The sequence below is a fragment of the Polyodon spathula genome, chromosome 10, assembly GCF_017654505.1.
Source record: "Polyodon spathula isolate WHYD16114869_AA chromosome 10, ASM1765450v1, whole genome shotgun sequence".
In the NCBI taxonomy this organism is placed as follows: domain Eukaryota; kingdom Metazoa; phylum Chordata; class Actinopteri; order Acipenseriformes; family Polyodontidae; genus Polyodon; species Polyodon spathula.
The window spans coordinates 30,288,928-30,311,618 of NC_054543.1; the positions used below are offsets into that span (position 1 = coordinate 30,288,928).

The window sequence follows — 22,691 nt, forward strand, 5'->3', positions numbered from 1 at the left end:
TTTTCAAAAAGTTTAAAATTTAAAAAAGACTAAATGCTTTGAAAATAAAGCCCTAGACATCTGATATTGGAGTGTTATTTAAACCTGGTGAAGTGTTGGTATTCTAGTAAGTCAAGGCAGTCACCAGAACCTCAAGGAATGCCGACTGAATCACTGGGAGTCTCTGCCCATTAAACCATTCAGAGTGTGTCTGCTGCTTTGACTCGGAGAGGTCAGCTGGGGAGACAGGATGAGGACAGGGAATGCAGTGAGAGGCAGTCTGCTGGTTTTACAAATAATCTCCAGTGTCTTTACACCCAGTGACCTCTGTGGATGTTAGAAGTCAGTCTGCTGTAGTTTCCGGTATGGCATGACACACAAATACACCCCCTAGTTGAAGCACGCTACCAAGTTATACAACATTCCAAAGCTGGAATTTGTTTAAAAATTACTTTTTTTAATAGGACACATACTGGTACTAGACCAAAGAGCAGAAGGTTGGTTAAAATGAGTAGGATGCCAGTAGTAACAAACTGCCTTCTGAGGTTACAATTCATGGGATATGTTCTATAAACTGCAGCGTTTAACAGTTTTATTATCATGCCTACCTCAGACTGTAGCGAGGGCAGTCCATTCTCAGATGTCTGCTTTTCATTACGATTTCTGTTACAAAGGGTCATCAGAGCACCACTATGGAAGTTTGAGCTTTAATATATTTGAGCGCACATTATGGCTTGTGATCCGCTATATATTTAGTAGTATGTATTGTGGCGGGTTGCCCCGCCCCTGTGTGTATTTGTGTTTTATGTTGTATGCAGCGTATTTATGTTGTCTGTTATGCATTACTGTAGTGGTGCATGGATTGTGCATTATTGTAGTTATGCATTATTGTAGTGGTGCATGGATTGTTCATTTTCCCATGCCTAAATACAATGTGACAGAAATCGTAATGAAAAGCAGACATCTGAGAATGGACTACCCTCGCTACAGTCTGAGGTAAGCATGATAATAAAACCGTTAAATGCTGCAGTTTATAGAACATATCCCATGAATTGTAACCTCAGAGATTGCTTGGAAGCGTTTGGAATTTAGGCACAGGGAAATGCACAGTCTCTCCACGTGCAGATTGAAGTGGGTATTAGGATGGAAGCACAGGGAGCACAATTAGTTCACGTGCATAAAAAGAAGCACTGTTTCACTCACTCAGATTTGGTGTGTTCGCAGTGGAGAACGAGAGAGTGAAACATACTTGTTTGGGGTTTGTTTGTCTGTTCTGTTCTGTTTATTTGGTTCAACCTGTTTATTTGTTCATTTATTATTAAATAAGGACAACAGCGCAATTTCCCTCCCCACTCTTTGTCCTGTATTTCCTGGCCTTACATCACCACCAGTCAGCCTGTTCACATTGTCTATTACTGTATTCCAGATACTAATTGTAAAGGTCAACAAAGAGTTATTGTGCAATTTCTATGATTTATCTGAAATCTAAGCTGTGGATGTAAACATACTCCAAAAGTTTAAGCAGCTGAGGACTGAGAAAGAAGACACCTGCCATAATACTGTCAACGGGGTGCAGGCATCACTGTATAAACGTGACGAGTCTGCAAGGCATATTCAATTGTTTTGGAAGGATACAGGGCAGTTCCTTAATTACCACCCTGAATTACTTCTGAGAGATTGGAGGGGAGGGCCATAATCTGCAGTGAAGTCTGTTCTTTAGAATAGCCCAGAGCTTTCACTGCTTTGGAGAATGTTTCTTGTGAAACAGCAGCAATTTGTGTGTTCTTGGAAACCACCTGCCAATCAAGCACCTACTATAATACCTATGGGATCAGCTGCTCACCGTGAACGAAAACAACTTGCAACAGGGAGATACAGCATTTATGTATTCCAGAACACATGATATTTGCATTTTTAAAAAAGTGCGTGCTAGGGAAGGCATGGGTATCTATTTTTTGGGCTAACTTCGTACACTACGGGAAGAGAGATGGTTTGCGCTATCTACGTTAAATCTTGGCTCAGCTGCTTATTGTAACAAGTTGCCATTGGTTGATTTAAGGACTATAGACTAATAGTTCCAGATGGATGATTCAGAATGACCTGCTAACTCCCATGATTTTTTTTTCGCAGTGTGCCTTTATTTCATAGTTACAAAGCACCATCACCAAGGCTTTGACTTGCAGACCTATAGGAAGGATTATCTCTAGCATTGATACTGGACATCACATTTAAATCATGGTCCTGTCGTTCTGATTTGAGGCGCTGTCCCAAGGTATTGGCTACAGTGTCAGTACTGCTGAATTCACACGACTTTTTAAATGCTATCTGGCTTCAGATATTGAAATGAATTTGCTTGGTTTCTCCACTGCAACAAGGATCACTAGTTACGGATCATCTCTGTGCCTGTTAGTTTCTTCATCTTCTCATACCAGGGCACCATAATTTGAGGCTGCTAGACTAGACTTGAGACCCAGTTTATTCAAAAGGGTTTTCTACGCACTAGTAAAGAAACCAAGGGGTGGGAGTTCAAAAAGGTTTTTAAAACCTTGTCTAGTTTAGGTTGATTTATTTTATTTCTAGACCCAATTGATTTCACAGTAATCACATTCTTAAGCAGAATTAGAAAACAAACACCCATCGCTGATAAAAACAAAATCACAGAAGCACAGGATATGAGCACACACACCCATTCCTCCCCACCCCTTCCCCTCCCCTTGACATGCAAGTGCAGGAGATGATTCTGTTGCTTTCTAGTTATTTAAACATCTACCGATGGAATTATCCCCAAGCATATATATAACTGGGAAAAAGGAATCAACCAGTCATCCAGCACATATATCTAAATTCAGACATTTCAGCAGGCACAACGTGGCTTAGAGAAAAAAAAATACCCTTACTCTGGAGGCTTGGGTTCAAATTTATCTTAAAGGACTTTTTCATACCACCTATTCTCCCCAGAGATACAGTGGAAGTGGATGTCAGTATGTATGTCTGTCACACTTTAGAGTTTTGCATATAGCTAGATAACTTTTTCAATAGTGAAGAAACCTGCCAAATGTTCTTTAGCACACATTATTGACAGTAACACAACCTGGAGGTAAGTGGAGCCAGGCTGACTGTCTGTCTGTCTGTCTGATTTTTACAAGTGCATAAGATGGATCAATTTCCTGTGTTGCAAGTCACATTGTCCAATTGTAGTTGGGCAAAGGGGGAACAGTGATATTGTTACTAGAGGTAATAAGCAAGAATACTAAGGGGGTAAAAATATTTATCACTACCATTAGAAGGCTTTATTTTACACAGTTCCATTCTCACATTGACTCAGCTGAAGCCCATTTATCTTTAAAACACCAGTTATATCAGTTTGAGGATAAACAGTTCTTGTCTCAGTTCTCTTCAAGGGGTCTCAGTACTTTGTTCTGTAGGCAGTACAAGAAGTGAGTGTCAGGCACAGGTGGGGCCCTAATAAGTGTTACACTGGAAGTGCACTGGGACAGGAGTGTTTACCAAAGTGAAAATAAAGTTTTTTTTTTTGTTGGTTTTTTGATGTTTTTTGTTTGTTTTTTTTTTAAAAGAAAAGAAGGAAAAGGGACTTGGGAGTTATCAGAGGTTAGAAATGTTTTTTTTTTTTCATGTTCAAGTTTAGTCAATAGCAGCCTACTTTTCAAAAGCACAATGTGGTGCAATAACTTCCCTAGGTTAGGTCGGATAGTGACGGTGAAAACGCTTTTGGTAAACACTTGCATGGCCAGCCTGGTATATTTTCTATCTGTAGGCAGTGCATTTATTTATTCCCTTATCTTTCATAGGCACACAAGATGTTAAAGGAGAAAGATACATTTCTGTGCCATGAAAAGATGAATGACTAGTAACACTGCTAGCAGCTCATCCAGTAACTTTAAACGTACCCCTTGAAGGCAACCCTGGGAACAGTTTCATGCTTTCATCTGACAGATGACACACTACTGCACACGGGACTAAAGGCTACATTTTATGGTGGAGTTGAGATGTTGTCAAACCACAATAGCAGTTTACCTTCCCTTGTTCTCATAAAGGAGAGAGAGAGAACAGGTGTTTTGAGAAAAACCTATAGTGTAGATAAAGATGAAAGGAGTGATAGTGAAATGGTTTACAAATTCATAAAAATAACAAAGTACAGTACAGTTCTATATCTTGTTTAATAAACACCTATCAAATGTATTATTATTATTATTATTATTAGCAATTGTTTTGCACCTTGTTTGGTTGGTGATGTATTGTACAAAAAGATCAAATCAAAAAAAGGCAATAAATGCGAGTGTATAAAAAAGTTTAAAAAAAAAAAGTGATACAAACATGCTTAAACTCCAGTTCGACGCAACTCACCCAACAATACAAACTTTAAGACTATTGCAAAATTACAATAAACATCACCTTCAAAATACAGTCTGCTTACTTACTACAGTGGTGGACAGAAAATGCATTGCCCACTCTCAATATAGCTAGCACAGTGTCATACTGGCTTGAGAATGGCAAGGTATTGATTTTCAATTTATTCATGTTTTATAATTCTGACAAACTACAAACAAACAGACCAGTTGCATTTAGAGATTATTTCTAATTTGTTGCCTAACATTATCACTTCAAATCAAGGTTTTAGGAAATCAACTCAAAGCACACCAAATGGTTCACAATACACTGTCAATACACTGCACGGAAACTAAACAAACAAACTTTAGATTAAAAAACATATTATCAACAGCATATCTGAAAATTAACCTACCATGTCTGAAGCCACCAAATGCCTTCTCCAGCTTTCCCACTAGCTAGTTTTGTGCTGGAACGACAATAATCTGAAGCAACGCAGCTCACTATCCAGTGTTCCACAACTAAGGGTCATCAGGCAGGGTTTATTTTAGCATTGAATATGGCAATTCATAATAACACTACAATATTTGGTCTGGGTTTCTACAGGTATTGTTTGGTCTTTGACACGCTTTAATCTGCAGCCATTATTAATAAAAGAAAATTTTAAAAAATAAATGGCATGTGAACCAGTTAACGAAAGAATTAGTTCTCTGTGGGCCTCCACTACAGTATATTTGTTTGATCTACAATTAAGTAATTTGGACACCACAATCACAGAGGTGCCAAGAAGAAAACGCTGGCTTATTTCACCCTTCCCATAGGATTGGTCTGGTCACGATTCGGGCTGCCCGCTGTATCCTGTATCTGAGCTGCTGGACCATGTCACTGTACGTTTTTTTTCTGGATGCACGTTTTTTCTGTGCGTGTAGTACCACCGCAGGTGTGTCTCACAGTCCTTGGGTCTGCATCCCAACTTAATGACCTGCTCTAGAGCAGGGGTGCAAAGCTCAGTTCCTGGAGGGCTGCAGTGTCTTCTGGCTTTCGTTCCACCCGAGCTCTCAATTACTCAATTGGTCTAATTATTTGATTAGCTGGACACATTTAATACTTCTCTTCAGGCCTCAACGTGTTTCACAGGTAGGTGTACCTTGAATCAAGTGCATTTTTAAAACCATCAACTGTAAAAGACCTTGAAAAATAGTAACTATGTCAAATTCAACAAATAATTAGATCAATTATGTTAATTTAGAGCTTAAGTTGGAATGAAAACCAGAAGACCCTGCGGACCCTCGAGGACTGGAGTTTGACACCCTTGCTCTAGAGCAGGGCTTCTCAAGCTTTGTTCCTGGGGACCCCCTGTGTCTGCTGGTTTTCATTCCAACAGAGCTCTCAATTACTGAACTATACCCTTGATTGAACTGATAATGTGCTTAATTAGACCTTTTTACTTGTTTTCAGCTCTTGAACAAAGTTGCATATTTCAGGTTAGCTATAACATTTGATAAGTTACTTGAACTGCAACTGTTTAAGAGCTGAAAACAAGTAAAAAGGTCTAATTAAGCAAATCTCCTGTTTGGATAATGTGGTAACTTGATTTAAATTCCCACGTCATGTATTCAATGATCCAATACCACATTTTGAATATGACACTCAAGAACAGTACATTATATTTTTTATTAACATTGTCAACAGGAAAAATAGGTCAATGTCTAAAGAATCTTGACAACAAATACAATTTAGGTCACCAGTAAAATAATAATAAAAAAAAAAACCTCTAAAACTAGGAATTCTCTGAATAGGCGTCAGACTCTAATGATATCATTGAACTGTAGTTGTCTTGTCGTGAGCTGCATTTTAAGATATGTGCCTATGCACGTAGTCTTAAACGCACTCCTGAACTGATGAGACATGACCACCTATTACCCAAAACGTTATGTCCAGTTTAACCCTCAAAAACTTAGAACCCGCCACCGGGACTAGACACAAACACATATTATTTTGTGCTCACGTACCTCAGCAAAGAAGTTATCCATTTCCCAAACTCCGAGGTAAAAAAACAAAACAAAAAAACTGTCTTGCAGGCTCGTTATTAGTAATTTTCAATACAAATGCAATACAAACAGGAGTGGGAGCCTTTCCCCGTTCATGCGAGCTTCCCATTCACAGCCTCTGTAAGCGAAGATGAGGTCCCATCCACAGTCTCTTCCCGATTAAGAGATTCAAGAAACAAAGCAAAACAACAATTTGTGTCGCCTCCACAGGCCGCCAACCCGTCTGTGACGCTTCGTATCGTTGCTAATGTTCAGCGTTTGTAGATGTGATACTATTTAGTCCTCTGTGGTCCTCCAGAGGTAGTTGACCAATTTAATGCTGTGAAACGCCGGTCGCAACCTCCTGGCTCTGTATCCCTTGTCTAGAGTGCAACACTGTAAACTGCCAGCAATGAATGAATCCAGCTGACTGTAGGATTTAATTTGGGAGGGCGGGGCATGTATACCAATGTCACGCCCTCTTCCCTTTTATGGAAAATGGACAACCTCAATTTCTTGGTTATTATTATTATTATTATATTATAGAAATATTATTATTATAATTAAAAATGTGGGACTAAAATAATTATTACTTTATGAAAAGACTTCTTAATGCTGTCTAGGTAACAGAATAATTTTAAAAAAAAAATTATCTGTTGTGTTTAAAAAAAAAAAAAAAGTGTGTGTATATATATATATATATATATATATATATATATATATATACCTTGATGTAAATTAATAATTACAAAACAAATAGATAATGTTGATGGTGCTAGTGAGCAAGAAATGGATTTTAAATCTGTAGTTATCACTTCTTTAGAGGAAGGTTACTTTGAGCCTTACAGAAAACATTACATTAAATAGATAAATAAATAAATATTTAACAATAAATAAATAAATATTTAACTGGGAAATGCTGCACTCCATACTGACAGTCCCAGCTCGGTAGAAGCCAGACTCTGAATCCCTGCGACAGGGGAATTGCTGTTCAGAAGGAGCCTGGGACTGCAAGCACCAGACTGGGCATTACACATCCTGGGCTGCACAGATCAGCTTGTGCTGAAGGGGCTTTGACCTACTTATCATTCACACAATCAGCAAAAAACAAAAGCAATGCTTCAGTTACACCTATAGAAAACTAGCACTGGGGGATTTTAGACACTTAGAAGAGTACACCCAGCCTGTAGTTGTCTCTTAAATAAATCTGCCGGCCTCCTCATCCAACTAACAGACTCAGCCAAGTGTGTTTGAGTACATTTTTACATGTAACAGGCACATTCCAATACCGCTTCAGCCTTTCTAATTCATTCAAAGGTGTGCAGGTTATTTTTCTAACTACTGTCAGTGTGACTGACAAAGAGTCATCCCAGAGGAACTTATCCTGAAGTGGTCGTGAACTGTTTAGAAACACGCAGTCAGCAATCTCGAATGTAGTATTGTCACCAGCAGAGTTTTATAAAGATTTAAAGAGGAGGTCTCCTTCAAATTATATTTACCTTACCTGAAATCAGTTACCCTGGTTATCTCTGTACACCCCACACATTTTCAGGTTGCGTAACATGTACAGCCCCTAATCAGTCTTGCTCGCTGCCGTGAGGAAGAGTCAGTTTTTCTTACTTCCTAAAAATCCTACAAGACACTTAAGTTGCAGTGCGATCCAGAGTTCACCTCTAAATTTGTCCGTAATACAATCTGTACACCAAACCAGGACCGACCGTTGACTGAATTCGAGAAAGGGTTTTAACAATAGAGACATTAACTGTGAGTTGTATGCATTTTTTACATGTAAAGGAAGGCACAATCCCTTGTGAATAGTTAACAGGTTCTTACCTTTGTAGTATCTTTTCTACCACTCATTAAAATCACTTTTGTTACAGTACATTTGGCAAATTTTTAACACAGTTTAAAAAAAATGGCTCTGAACATTGTTTACATTTTGTATTTTTTCCCCCCTTTGGTGCCTGTGCATCAGGGTGTCAGGAAGGTGATGTTCAAGTATTATGTAATCACTAAGGGGGGAAAAGGGGTTGTTACCATGATGATGAGAGTGGCAGGGGGGCCAAGGCTCTGTTGACCTGATTAAAATATAAAATGTTGCCATCAAAAATTGATGTAATACTTCAACGTCCCAAAATGTGCTTCCCTTGGCCCTCACTAGGTGGCAGCACCAAGAATTGGTCCCACACGAGTTACTGGCTATTCCTTTGCAGAAGTAATTAGAAATTATTAATAGAAATCAATATCTCCATGTTTGTTTCCTTCAAAAATATTTTAAACCTTAATTTCCACCTAATAAACTACTGATTAATATGGAGAGCTTGACAGTGACAGGGTGCAGCAGTCAAAAGGGGCTTATTTACTTAATTTCAAATTTTATTTAATTTCTGTTCCCTATCCCCAACTACCTCATGCAAAAGGTTAAAAATAAAAAAGAAGGGACCTGTTTTGAGTGCTGCATCCCAGAACTGCTGGTAAGCTATGCATACTGCTTCACTGGTCATGAAATGTAACATTTAATACATACAAGAGAGATACATCTTCATGCCATGCAATGTAAAGGGCTTCTACAGTAGCATAACATGCAGCTTATATTATAACTTAAAAAACAAAAGATTATCACATGTGAAGGAAGATGTCACATTGCATAAATAAAAATAAAAAAAACAGCTGTAAAATGTAATGCAAGTTCTCATGGTTTCAAATGACTTGCTACCCTGCATTAGCTCTTCTCTCCTGGGCAGCAGCGCCTTCTGAAAACCTCATTGATTGCATTATGACTTGTAATTTACTCAGCTGTTATGTGAAGTTGATCACTGCTGAATGCTTCTTCCGTCCAGGTAAAAAAATATTGAAACAGGCCATTGGGATACCATTATATAAAGGGAATCATGCTGAAGAACCCCTAGCAGAACTGTTAACACACCGCATCATTACCAGCACTGGATCTGGAACAAATATTGCATATGGGGCCCTAACATGGTAGCACATTGTCTAGTATGGTACCATTTTACAAGGGTGTAATTGGTCCATACCATTGTGTCAAAATAAGAAATTATTACCACTGTGGTACTATTCTAACAATGGCAGCAGTACATAACCACTGCATTACCATTGTAGAGTTGTGACACAAGAAATGCTGATATAAATGGGAACTTTCTCTTGTTTTCCTCAGCAAGGTCAGACGACAAACCAATAAAACAGTGACTGCTCCTCTTTAATTCCAAGCAGTCTGCAGCCCCCCTGGACTTTTTCTCTCTCCCATCCCTCTCTTTCTGTGTCTCCTGTTTCTAGCTTTGACGGCAGTGATGTCACCTTGCCTAGATGGGCAATAAAAAACAATGCCATTCCTGGAATGAGACTCCCAATGTGCTTGCGACCTGCACAGTGGTTTAAAGGCAATTGAAATGTAATACCCCATTAAAAAATAAAAGAAACAAAATTCAACACAGTTTTGGACAAAGACAGTGCAAACCTTGACAATCTGCATGTAGATCAAGCAGACTGGTGCACTAGGATACAGCAGTGATCGATTGAAACAGCAAGACCCATGGGTATTTTACCTTGGATTGCTTGCAATGTGATTCTATGAGGTCATTCTTTCTGATGTTATGCCAGCTGCATTACAGACTTCAGAAATATAATTTCTGGGTCCATTCTGTGGTATCCCAAAATGAATACAAACAGTATTACAAATAAATGCATGAAACACTGAAGCCAACTATAATAAACTGAAGATTTATTTGATCAACCTATATCCCACAGGATAAGGTACAACTAGATTGTTTTGCAATTCCCTAACCAGTGGATGCATGTACAGAGGCTCCTATAATCACCCAATCATTGCACAGTTTTTAAAGATTAAAAAATGTTGTATAAGACCCAGAGTTCATCAGATTATAAATATCTAGTAGGAAACCAGGAGTGTACAATAAAAGTTTGTTGAACACTGGTGCAAAACTGGTGCAGTTATCATGCTCAAACATAGAGTGCGACAGACAGACTGTTCCTTGTGGATCCTCAGTAATAAGAACAGTTTTGCACACAGAAACATCTGCCAACCAAGCACCTACTGCACTGAGTCTTCTAAATCTGTCAGATTTTCTGTCTTGCCCATTGTGACTGAAACGGACTTGTAACAGGTAGATTCAACAGTTATCCTGGATATTACAGACTATAACAGCTTATTTCCATAACATCCTGCAGGTGTTTTCTCTCCCCTGTTAAATCATATTCCTGCTGAAAAAGCATTTTTTTGCAGTATGGTGTACATGATAACTGACTTATGGCCCAATATTTAACCATCAAGTTTTAGTGCAAGATAATTTACTGTGGATTGTGTGACTAGTGACACTTTAAGCTGTAGGCTGCCTGTCAGGTTTTTGTTTTATATTACTGCAGTTGTCCAGTATGGCATTAAGAGATATATGTGTTCCAGGTTGCTATCATCAACAGTCATATTTCTCCAGGCTTGGATAACCACAGCTGTTTTATCTTCTAGTAAGCTTACTGGATAAGCTTCTTTCCCATCAAAATGGATAAAAACATAACATTGTTCTTCATTGGGCATCACAGATCACATGAGTGTGTAAAACCAGAAACACTGAGAACACTCATCAGCAAAATTGACTGTAGTGGAACGTAGAGACTGATTTGATGACCCCACTGGGATGTCACACGTCTTTATAACATTGTTTAGCATGTGTGAATCCACCTACTTATGTTTAGGGGTAATACTAGGGTAACCACGGATTGATGGTTGATGCAATTTAACACGATTCTCCAGGACTGTAAAAATCCAGCTTTGATTTATCCCTGCAGGGTATCGGTTGATCAAATGAATCCCTTTGGATCAACAGAATTTAGGTGCACTACATTTACATGTGGGACTCGAGTCCGGGACTCGGACTAGTGGTATTTTTTGTGACTCAGACTCGAGTCACGGCCACAAAAGACTCGGAAGCGACCTTGTGTGCTTGGACTCGAACATTTGGACTATGTGACTCTGAGATATTAATGACAAGTATTTTTTTTTTATTTTCTATTACATAAATAATATGTAAAAACTAGGAAACCTGTGCACAATAAAAACCCACCAACAGAATATTATCCAATTACTGGTTAGCCTTGTTGCCTTTGCAGCCAATCATAGTAGAATAAGAAATTGGAAGCAAGGTAGGTTACACACACCCCCACTGGCATTTTGCATTAAGTTCTATATAAAGAATAAATGCTGTCAGGATAGTAAACAAGTACTTATTTCTCTTTACTACTTTAAACCATGTTCTAAGTTTTTTAAGCACTGTAGAAATACATTTCTAAAACTCCATTCTTGAAAAATGTAATTTAATTTTGAGTTTACTGAAAACTAAAACAAATGAAAAATAATAATCATATGTTATAATCATACTTTTAGAGCTTCTTAATTTATATCAGAAAGTTGTGGCGTGATTAAATATTCTGTGGTTTGTTTCTCAATTCATACAGTAATTCATAAACTTATTTGTTAATTCATCTAATAATTCATTAATTAATTTGTCAATTCATTAAGAAATTTTGCTGGTTTGTGCTGGTTTTCGTGTTACCTTTGTAAGAACAGCTGTTAACAGAATATCTTTTGAAACGCCCTTTCTAATAAAATGCAGTATTATTGGCTGAAGCATTTTGAGTGAAGCTGGATTTTCATTGTGTGCTCCCATTGGCTAGAAAGATTTTAGTGTTTTCGGCACAGGGCGAGACGGGCAGTTGAAAGTTTGTTTGTTGGGAAGTTTGCAGGGAAGTTCATATTAATGAATTTACAAATTAATTAATGAATTATTAGTTGAATTAACAAATAAGTTTATGAATTACTGTTGGAATTGATAGACAAAGAGAAGGAGATGTGATACCTTTTATTGGACTAACTACATAATAATTATTCACAAGCTTTCAAGACCTCAAATGTCTCTTCTTCAGGTGAAAGTAGTTATTGAGGTCTTGAAAGCTCGTGAATAATTACACTATGTAACACAATTTTTGTTCCTGGGTAGTAAGTGTTATTTCCTAATTGCTTATGCCTCAAAAGTATAGAAAATGGCTGTTATTCCCCACAAACTTTGCTTTTGTGACCCGGACAGTGATATTTCAAAATATCACCATTTCCAATGGGAGAACGAGCAAATGTGTGTCTTTTCGTTCACATAAAGTCAGAAAAAAACAACATATGAATACAAATTAACATGTATTTATACTAAAGTAATACAAAAATGACTACAAAAGATTTAGATGTGAGTAGTTTTTCGAGATTTACGATTATACTGTAAATACATTTGTTGTTTTTTCGGACTTTATGTGAACGGAAAGACACACGTTTGCCCGTTTTCCCATTGGAAATAGTGATATTTTGAAATATCACTGTCCTGGTCACAAAAGCAAAGTTTGTGGGGAATAATAGCCATTTTCTATACTTTTGAGGCATAAGCAATTAGGAAATAACACTTACTACCCAGGAACAAAAATTGTGTTACACAGTGTAGTTGAGTCAGGCTGGACAGTGCTTCTGTCACTGAGGTTGGCGCCCTGGACCCCACCCTCTCACCTGCATCTGAGGTGTAACACCCAAAAATGTTGGCCATCAGCTGCCATCAAATACATAAACATCATGTTTTTGTGTAAAATAGAAAAGATAAAAAAAAATACATGATCTGAAGTCAAATGAAGTGAAGCACAATCTCGTAAATGCATCATTGTATTACAGACTTAATAAAAGTGCAAATGCAATGAAAGTGAAATAACGTTTCTGTTTTGCAAAACAAATAATCAAAATAATACTAAATGCACTATTTAAGAACATATATATATATATATATATATATATATATATATATATATATATATATATATATATATATATATATATATATATATATATATATATATATATATATATATATATATATATATATATATATATATATATATATATATATATATATACATACATCTTTTACATCTTTTTAAATTGAATTTATCACATATTCCAGACTTTTATGTTGTTTTAATGTATTTTTCCACCATTAAGAAAATAGTATGCAAATATTTATCATATGCAATACACTTGGTCTTGTACATTTTTTTTTTTTTTACTTCTGCAACTTTGCAGTGGACTTCTCATGAATTGTTTTTTCTTTTTTCTTTTTAGAGAAATTAATTGTCTGTTGCCAGTTTAAGTTTGCAAAAAAAAACATGTATAATTAATGGTAAATGTACCTCTTTAGACAATATGAAAACACCCATCAGATCGCAATTGATTACACATGTACCAAAATATGACTTGCAATCAGATGTCGCACCACTTTCTGTCATTACATGAGTCAAGTTGTGTTACGCATACCACATTCTTACAATGTACCACTTTTTAACACTACATCGGCTCTATAGTCCAGATCACAACTTCTATCAAAGTGAAAAACAACGTCCACAAACTTGAACTTAAAGCTTATCTATAAACTTCAGGTAAATTCAAACAGTATTCCAATTCCAATTCCAAAAGAAAAGATGATAGTGACAAACGAGTTGAAAAAGGCATGCAAATAGAATAATCTAGCTAGAAAAAAAGAAATCGAAAATCATTTTTTTGTCCTTTTATTTTTTATTATTTGTGCATTTTTCCTGAGGGATATTGGACAATGTTCATTAGCTAAACTGTTCCCCCACTACTACCACTAGTTGAATGAAAATTGATTTGCGTTTGTTTCAAGAACTCGGACTCGGAGTCGATGTTAAGGACTTGTGACTCACACTCGGACTCAGATAATAGTGACTCAGACCCTGATGACTTGGACTCAAGACTCGGAGTCGGACTCAGGGTTAGACGACTCAACTACAAGTCTGATTTACATATTAAAGTCATTACTGGTACCTTAAAAGTCCACCTTGCTCTGCATTTTTATCCTGAAGAATTGCAGCATTAAAAATGATGCTGATCTGGTCGCTACTAAATTACCTCCCTTGACTATTTTCTTCTCGTAGGCTTTCAGTATTGTCGACTGGAATTAATAAATCCGTCACTGAGAGAGTATGAGATTTGAACTGTTTATTTCTGAGTGAGTGAAGTACAGAAAAGAAGAACAGATATTATATGGGGTGCTGGAGTTTACCATATCACATATTTTGTCAATGTATTAGTTCTAGATGAAGTGTGTGTGTGTTTTCATGTTATTCTTGTTATAGCCTGTATGGTGTTTCTTGTTGATTTCTGTTGTTAATAACTGTATGGGTTTTTATGTTATGATGAGGTAAATGTTCTTCTTAAGTACATGTAACTGCATTTAAACATTGAAATAGAGGAGTGTGTATACCTCACAAAAACAAAAATGGCATTACCTCAAACCAAATACATGTATTTTACAATATTTAGCAATGTATTAAGTCATATGAGCAAGTATCTTTGGAAGTCTGAGGCTTTGTGTAGCACCAGCATATATATTTTTTCACTCCAGAATGCAAAGTGTTTACAGCCCTAGAATTATATGTCTGTGTAATGTAAGCAAATGAAAAACAGATATCTTGCATTTATATTAGTTTTCATTTTGTGGTTGGTAATGATTATATTTTTTTAGTGGTTTGAATTCTATATTTTAAATGTGGTGTGCATTATATGGTTTTATGTCTGTATACAAAAAGCAAGATAAAAGGAACATGAGCTAAAACTCAGTGCTCCAGTCCTAAACTTGAGCTGAGACTATGTCAGGGACATGAACAAAATTGTGATTTTTTAAAAAACAGAGAAAGACACACCCGTGATTTTATAAATTCAATCAACACACAAACACTTTTTGTTTTAATAATATTGACAGGAATATTTTGTTTCCAAAACTATATAATAGGATTCCAATACAGTCTTCAACTACAACGTGATATTACATATAATTAGTGATCACCTGGATGTATCACATTTTTGTATAATTTTTATAATTTATAAATTAATTCACCAGCTTCCAATATTTCCCTGACAGTATATTCACAGCTCTTCTGCTAAGGATGCTCATTAGGTAACTTCCACCATCATTGCGAACTGGAAAGATCGAGTTCTGACAGCTTGTAATCCTAGCTGGGGCTGAACGAGTTGGATTTCAGATTGCTTTCAAGTCAGGCCCAATGGCAGATGGAAATGTGGTATCAACAGTGGAGAAGTCAGGGTTTAGAAAGAAAAACAACAGCCAGGACCAATGATAATACTGCAATCTAAGAAAATGAAGCTTAAAGTGGTTTTCACTTATTTAATGCACCTGGGCATAAAGAGAATAACACACTTGTAATGTTTTGTATATGTGTATTTAAAGTGAACTTTTTTGTTAATAATGTATTACAGTAAAGTGGTTCTTTTAAAAAAAAATTACTTGATTAATTGTTTGGTTTAATTTAGCAGATATATCTTATCAGTAGCTAACATGGCATATTTAAGTTTGAATGTGGAGTTGTGGTTTTCATAAATGGTTTGTGTATAAAAAATCAATAATTATAGCAAAGCGAAATTCCACGGAAGCTTTGTAAGACAGTTGGCCATGCTCTGCATCTTCAAGTATTTAATGACCAAGAAGCATGACAGAAATTCTACATTTGTGAATTAGTATAACTTTAAGCCTAAGGTTTAAAATGTATACATTCATAGAATGTGTGAGTAATCTTCTAATGGTCTGATTGACACCCTACAAGCCAAGCCAGACTAACCAGTGAATCTGACACAAAAATGCAAGCCGCAGGTGGGTTCATGACAATTCATCCCGTGACAATTCGCCTCTGCAACAAATCGTCCCCATGATCATTAGTCCCCATGACATTTCGTCCCCCCAACAGTCCGTCCCCTCGACCACTCGTCCTTAGTATTACTAGATCATGTACATATTTTAAGAGTCATAATATAAGAAAAGTATATGTACTTTTAAGATGTTGACTGTGTAACCACATACAAATTGCTGATCTTTCACTTCAACAAGATAGGATTATTGATGAGACTGTTTTTTAATGATTCATCTGGAGCAGTGGGGGGATACTAGACGGTGAGAGCAACTCAGGTTATTATTATTATTATTATTAATAATAATAATAATAATAATAATAATAATAATAATAATAATAATAATAATAATAATAATGTTCTTGTTTGGTGAAGTTAGCCAGAGTGGATTCAATTTTTAGACAATCAAAATAAGCATGTTTCTGGAGTAGACTGAAAACCTCACCATTCACTGCAACAGCTGTCAGTTTGAAACTTTCTGAATTGGGTATGTGTCTTTTTTAAGGTATTCTGTTTTTTTTAACTTGTATAATAGCAAACCAGTTAAAAACATATATAGAAACATTCTTTTAAGACGTGCGTTTACATTACTGTGTCAGTGTTTTGTTCAGTAAATATACATTTGTAAAAAGTATCTATTGGAAATTATATAACTTATACTTTAGTAAATACTGCATATTTGGTAAAGACACTTTGTTCCAGGCCATTGTATCTTTTGATTTAAAATGATTGAAATGGCAATGATCAACACATTTTGTAGTTTCCAGTAATTACACTGTAGCCTATAAGATTTTGTGCACAGAGCGAGCATGTTTACTAATGTAACAAGAGGAGAGTATGAGGAGGAGATGCTTTGGGGGAGGGGACCTGTTGTGTTGAGGTATTGTTGGTTATTTGAGGGAGGGGGGTAAATGTCAGTTATGTCTATTATTGGGTTTTGGCCTGGCCGCCAGTTTACAAATAACTTTGTTCATTAGTTGCTTGTGATGGGGTGCTAACCTTTTATTAATGTATGTATCATTTTGTTGTTATTATGATTTATTTCAATTTATATATATAATATATATTTGTTTCTTTTATTATTTTAATTTTGCTATCCTGTGTTTTGGGTGGGGGGGCTAAATTCCTCCCTGCCAAAATACATGTGAGAATGTGGCATATACAGTAAGGAAGGAAAAGGCCATTTTTTGGGAGAAGGGGGTAGATGTTTGTTTGTTTGTTTGTTTGTTTGTTTGTTTGTTTGTTTGTTTGAAGGTCTGTCCAGTGAAGGCGAATGCCCAACGTGACAGCAGTTTTTGTGTGCATTTGTGTATTTTGTTTAAACTTTTTGTTTTGGCCCTTGTGCCGTTTATTTTGTATTTGAAGTGTTTGTTTATTATTTCCTACTTTTATTTTTGAATAAATATCTTTTTGTTGTTGTACTTCTTCCTGGTCTGACGTCACCCCACATGTTTCAGTTCCTGTTCCCCTTTTCTTATTAAGGCTTGTAAAAAACAAATGTGTTCCACCTCATTCATACCCACAGAGGTTGTATGTTACATTACAGGCTAATGAAACCCCAATCTCATCATGCCCAACAGATACCAAGTTAAAAATGTGACACAGTTTAACAATCCGACCTACATCTCACTCATTTTACATTGCAAATCTTACACATTTACTACTGTCGCTTTTGCATCTCACTCTGGTTAACTACACAGAACAAGAAAACCATAAAAATAACATAACATGAGATACTCTTGCAGCCTATTATTAATAACTGAAGTATAACATTCATAAAGTTACATTCATAAGGCTGATTTAAAAATGCTTTCAAGTCACTCACAATGGCAGATGGAAACATGGTATAAGACTTTTTTTTTAAAGTTTCAATGTGTGCTGATCTTTATTTAGGTAGTGTGGATGGGGTTAAAGACATAGGGGTGTTAAACATAGACTGACTGATTATTGGCTATGGAGTGTGCATATTGGGAATTTCAACATATGCTCACTAAGTGTTTGATTCTTTACTTCTAGACACATTCAGGCTCCATTGAATTGCTGACACCAAGCCAACAGTTTCTTTTGTGACTGGAACCTTCCCACTGAACTTCCCCTCTCTCCCCTTGGAGAAGCCAAGGACTCCTCTCAGTAGCTGCCTGGATGGTTGTTGCAGCTGAGATGAATAGAATTCCTTTGTCTGTCGGCTCACTCAGCTGATACGCTCCATTCTCTTCCCATTGGACTCCAACAAAGAGGTGGCAATGCCAGATAAAGAGCTCATGTCTTAATTAATCTCCTGAATGCTTTCTATGGTATTGTATTCAAAGCCTCTCCTTCATGAGCTCTCCTGCAGCCACTCCAAATTGTGCAGGTAATCCTCTAGGCTATTTTAGGGGCCAAGTCATGTTCATTTCCAGATTCCCTTTTTATGATTTACAGAATGTGCATCTGGGCTTTACTATTCCTACCAATACATGCTTGCTTAGTGTTTCCGCACTGCAATTACCAATTGCACCCTAGAATAATAACTGTTTTAGAAATAATAACCAAAGGCTTGAAAGAATTTCTCAACCTCTCGTTCACATACCAACAACAAATCTCTAAGACTTTTTTGCTTTTATATTCACTTTGACTCAGGTAAGGCCTATTATTTATCCTGCTGTCATTAACTAACTATGTGCGGTTCGGGGGGTATTAACTGGCACCAATAAAGTGAACAGAGGAAACTATTTAGATCCATTAAACTTACACAATATACTGGCTGGAATGTTCACTGTCCTGACCTTTGGCATAGTTGACCAGATGCTGCTTATTTTTTAACTTGACCACTGTGGCATGGAAGAGGAACATGTACTACCTATTAGCTTTATAAAAACCTAGTCTTATAATACTATAACATTCATGCCCATGTTTGTGTGTCAGCAAAAAGTATTCATCATCGAATCAATGTAGAGACCTGCCTTAGCAATGAACAACGTGGAGTTATTCCATGTTTAAAATCTACGATGATATAGGGCAGAAATGCAGAGACTGCCTGGCGGGCTCGCCATGTACCCTAGAAATATCTACAGAAACCCAAGTGTTCATTGAGCGAATTAAAATGGATCACGTGATCAGAAGGTTGTCTGGACTAGAGCCAAAGTGTCACATTTCCCCCCTTATCTTCCCAGTGATAAAAATGTATCCATTGTAGGGTGTATCACTTTAATTAAGAATAATTTTCTTACCATAGAAGCAAGATGGGTAATTGAGCCATGGAGAAAAATGATTAAAAAAACAGAGGTTAGGAAATGATTGAAATACCATTTGTGTCCTTTAATTTGGCATAAGCAGAATTTTCAAGGAGTACACTATAGATTTAGAAAGTTGCTTTCTGGTACCCTTTTCATCAAAGTGATTTTGACCAGCAGCATATAAAGGTACCTGAAATCTGCACATACCTAGTTAAAAAAAAACTATTGAATAACAGAAAGATATTCAGCACAAGGAGTGTTAATGGTGCTAAGGTACTAGAAGAACATAGATTTTGAAACCTAGGTTCTATCACTCTTTTAAAAGAATGAATTCAAGCGAGAGCTGTTTCCGGTCACAGGCACCCTCCTGCACAAGCAGGATGCAGCCTGGGGAAGTCTGCCAACCCTGGAGGAAGACCCTAGGGCTGCCCCCAGCAGAAGCAGGGTCCGTCTTCCTTAATGGGGCTGACAGATGTAAGGTTATACAGCCTAATGGGGACAGAGTGCTCCAGCTATGCATTATTTAGACTGAAACACCCTGACTAATGACCTGGTGAAAGTACAGGAAACTAATGAGTTTTTTTTTTTTTACCTTCACTAATTCACGGAAGTAAATATTTATCAACTTGGCTTTATATGTAAATTAGACAGAGAAATAGTGAGGGAGTTGTGTATTTCTGTTGAGTTTAATTGAAATGCTGTGGGTATGGGACAATAGCACTGGCTCACACAAGCTTCTTGAGCTCAGTGAGCAGAACCTCTACAGGCTTCTGATGACGTTGCTCATTGTAGGAAGCAGCTGGTTGGTTAGTAGGTAGGAGATAGGGTGTTAGAGGGCAGGATGGCAATCAGGCCCTCACCATTTAGAGTGCCCTATTTTGTTTGAACTCAGAGCACATTGATGATGCAGTTGAATGACCCCAGAAAACACGAACAGGAAGTAATTGAAACATACATACCATCATATTAAGAGAATTATATTTTGTTTTAAAATAAAATAAATGTTTTCCATGATTTGGGTTGTTTCAGGGCCCAGAATGTGGGACCTGTATAGGGAATGGTAGACAGTGTAAGCATGAGGTAACTGAAATATTAAAAACTGTTTTTATGGGGCACCAGACCATTAAAGAAAATGACATATACAGAATCATGGAGACACCATTCTCATTTGCAAATTATTTTTATTGTCAAACCACCGCTGTCCCCATCTGCCTGTTGGGCACTGTAACCAATAATTGCAAATAAAAGTTGATAATGAAAGGGGTTCAAATGTCTTGGCCTGTGTGCTGTAAGAGCTTTGCAGCGGCACTAATCAAATGAGTCCAATTCCAATATGGAGAGCTGAAAAAGGGGGAGGGAGAGAGGGAGGAGGGCTTTTAGAGGGACAGGTTGAGTGTTCCATTAGCATGCACCTGCTCCAGTCTTGGGATGGTGAGGGGGATTACAACCCCAGGGATGGTTGGGAGCTGTCTTTAGAGACACGTCCCATTGACCTGCTCTGCCTACAGCTGATTGGTCATGAACATAAGTCCCCAGGGCCCCTCCTGTTTGATTGGACACAGACACTCAAGGTTAAGGGTAACTCATTGCTGATATTAGGTTAATTAAGTGTAAAGGACTTTTCATTCATTCTGGTTTTACCAGGCTCAATGAGTAATCAGTTATAACCTACTGCCAGCTTTTACTGTGTCTGTCTGTGTGGACAGTCTATCTGTTTGGCACATCTGTCCTGTCTGACTTATTGCCCAGAAGAGAAAAGCTTTGCAAAGTGTAGCAAAGCATTGAAATGATAGTGAAAGCATGGTAAAGCACTGGCATGGTAAATCACTGCTCAGGTTGATATAAGACAAGGTTAACCATTTTGCAGCAAACCCATATTACAGAATAGACAAATCATAAGAAACTGCAAAACCATTGTGCAAATTCACCCAGGTTATCTTTTAAAAGGGTATTGTAGCATGTCTACATATCTATCTTTCTCTGAATCTGTCAACCTGCTCTCTGTCTTCATCATACACATGATACACATGGTGTTTCAGATCTAGAAATACATGGGATCTTCGACTGGCTCATCCAGTTAAAGCACTGCCGCTGGGGACACAGGATGAATTACATAGCTTGGACTGCACCAGTTTGCGTCCAGACTGCGCAAAGAGGCTGAACTTTGCTGGGGACTCTGAAGGAGGTGTCTCATTGGCTCTGACATTCCCGGAGTTGGCGATGGGAGACCGGCAGGGATTCCTTCTCCTCATCTCGCAACAGCAAACACTACTGGCCAGACGCCGAGCACATTCAGAGTGGATAAAAAGCAGGGCTGATCTCTGTTCTCTGGGATCGGTAGGCTGCTCACCTCTGCTTGCTGTAAAAGTAATTCTGGCTTTAGGCTGATAATTTCGGAGGACACTCACATGCCCTCAGAGCATCTGTCCTGCTTGGGGACTTGCTGCAGTGAGGAGGAAAAACATAATTGGACACTCCAAATCGGGTTGAAAAAAATACATAAAAATAATAATTGGTCACTAAAAAAAGAAAAAAAAATAGAAATACTCATTCAGATATCATTCTCTATTTCCAGCAGCATTTCTATACCGTCTGTTTGGTTTTACACACAATGGAGGTGAAACACTCTTATTTAGTAACTACCTATATTAAACACTTTTCAGGTAAAAGGCAAAGTGGTGTTAATTTTAGCCTTGTGCAGTTTAAAATGATGCACATGTTATAGCAAACATGCATTCTCATAAAAAAAAAAACGAATCTTTGATACCAAACTGTAAATTAGCCTGGGTAAATCACAGCAGTGACTGTCCTGCTTGATTGTGATCTTCTGTGTATACATACTGCATATACACACAAATACAGAATCATACAGAAACACTCAATGTTTTCCTGGTAATAACTTAATCTTACTGTACAGGTAACAGTTAATTGATCAGAAAGCTAATTATTCTTTAAATTTTACCAATTACCAATAGTATATTACATTGACATTTCTTATGTACTGCGCCATTCTTGCAAACTGTTAATACATATTTGAAAGCAAAGTTAGAACAGTAGTTTTAAAGTTTCCTCATCATTGTGATTGTAACAAGGTGGAGACTGGGCTCAAACCGGGGACCCCATACACCACTCATAGGCAATTGTGGTTTTAAGGCTTTTAAACTCATCTCATCTTACCGACAGGGGACAGGATCCATAACATCAGTGCATCACATTGCACTGCCGGTTACATGATCACAGTTTAACATGCAGTTTCTCCATCATGTCACTCGTTTGCGGGATCTGCTGGTTGGCTCTTGTAGGTCTATGAAAGCTGTGTCTGTAATTGAGTGTAACTGCAAT

The 22,691-nt window shown here is 37.2% G+C and overlaps 1 protein-coding gene across 1 annotated transcript in view; it reads right to left on the bottom strand.

Moving 5' to 3' along the window:
* Positions 1–6,751, bottom strand: part of LOC121322076 (unconventional myosin-X-like) — a 117,030-nt gene extending 110,279 nt beyond the window's left edge. Inside the window, exon 1 of the mRNA XM_041261579.1 lies at positions 6,339–6,751. Within this exon, the coding sequence (XP_041117513.1) occupies positions 6,339–6,359 (21 nt within the window). The 5' untranslated portion in view covers positions 6,360–6,751. The remainder of the gene's footprint in view (positions 1–6,338) is intronic.
* Positions 6,752–22,691: the final 15,940 nt, after the last annotated feature.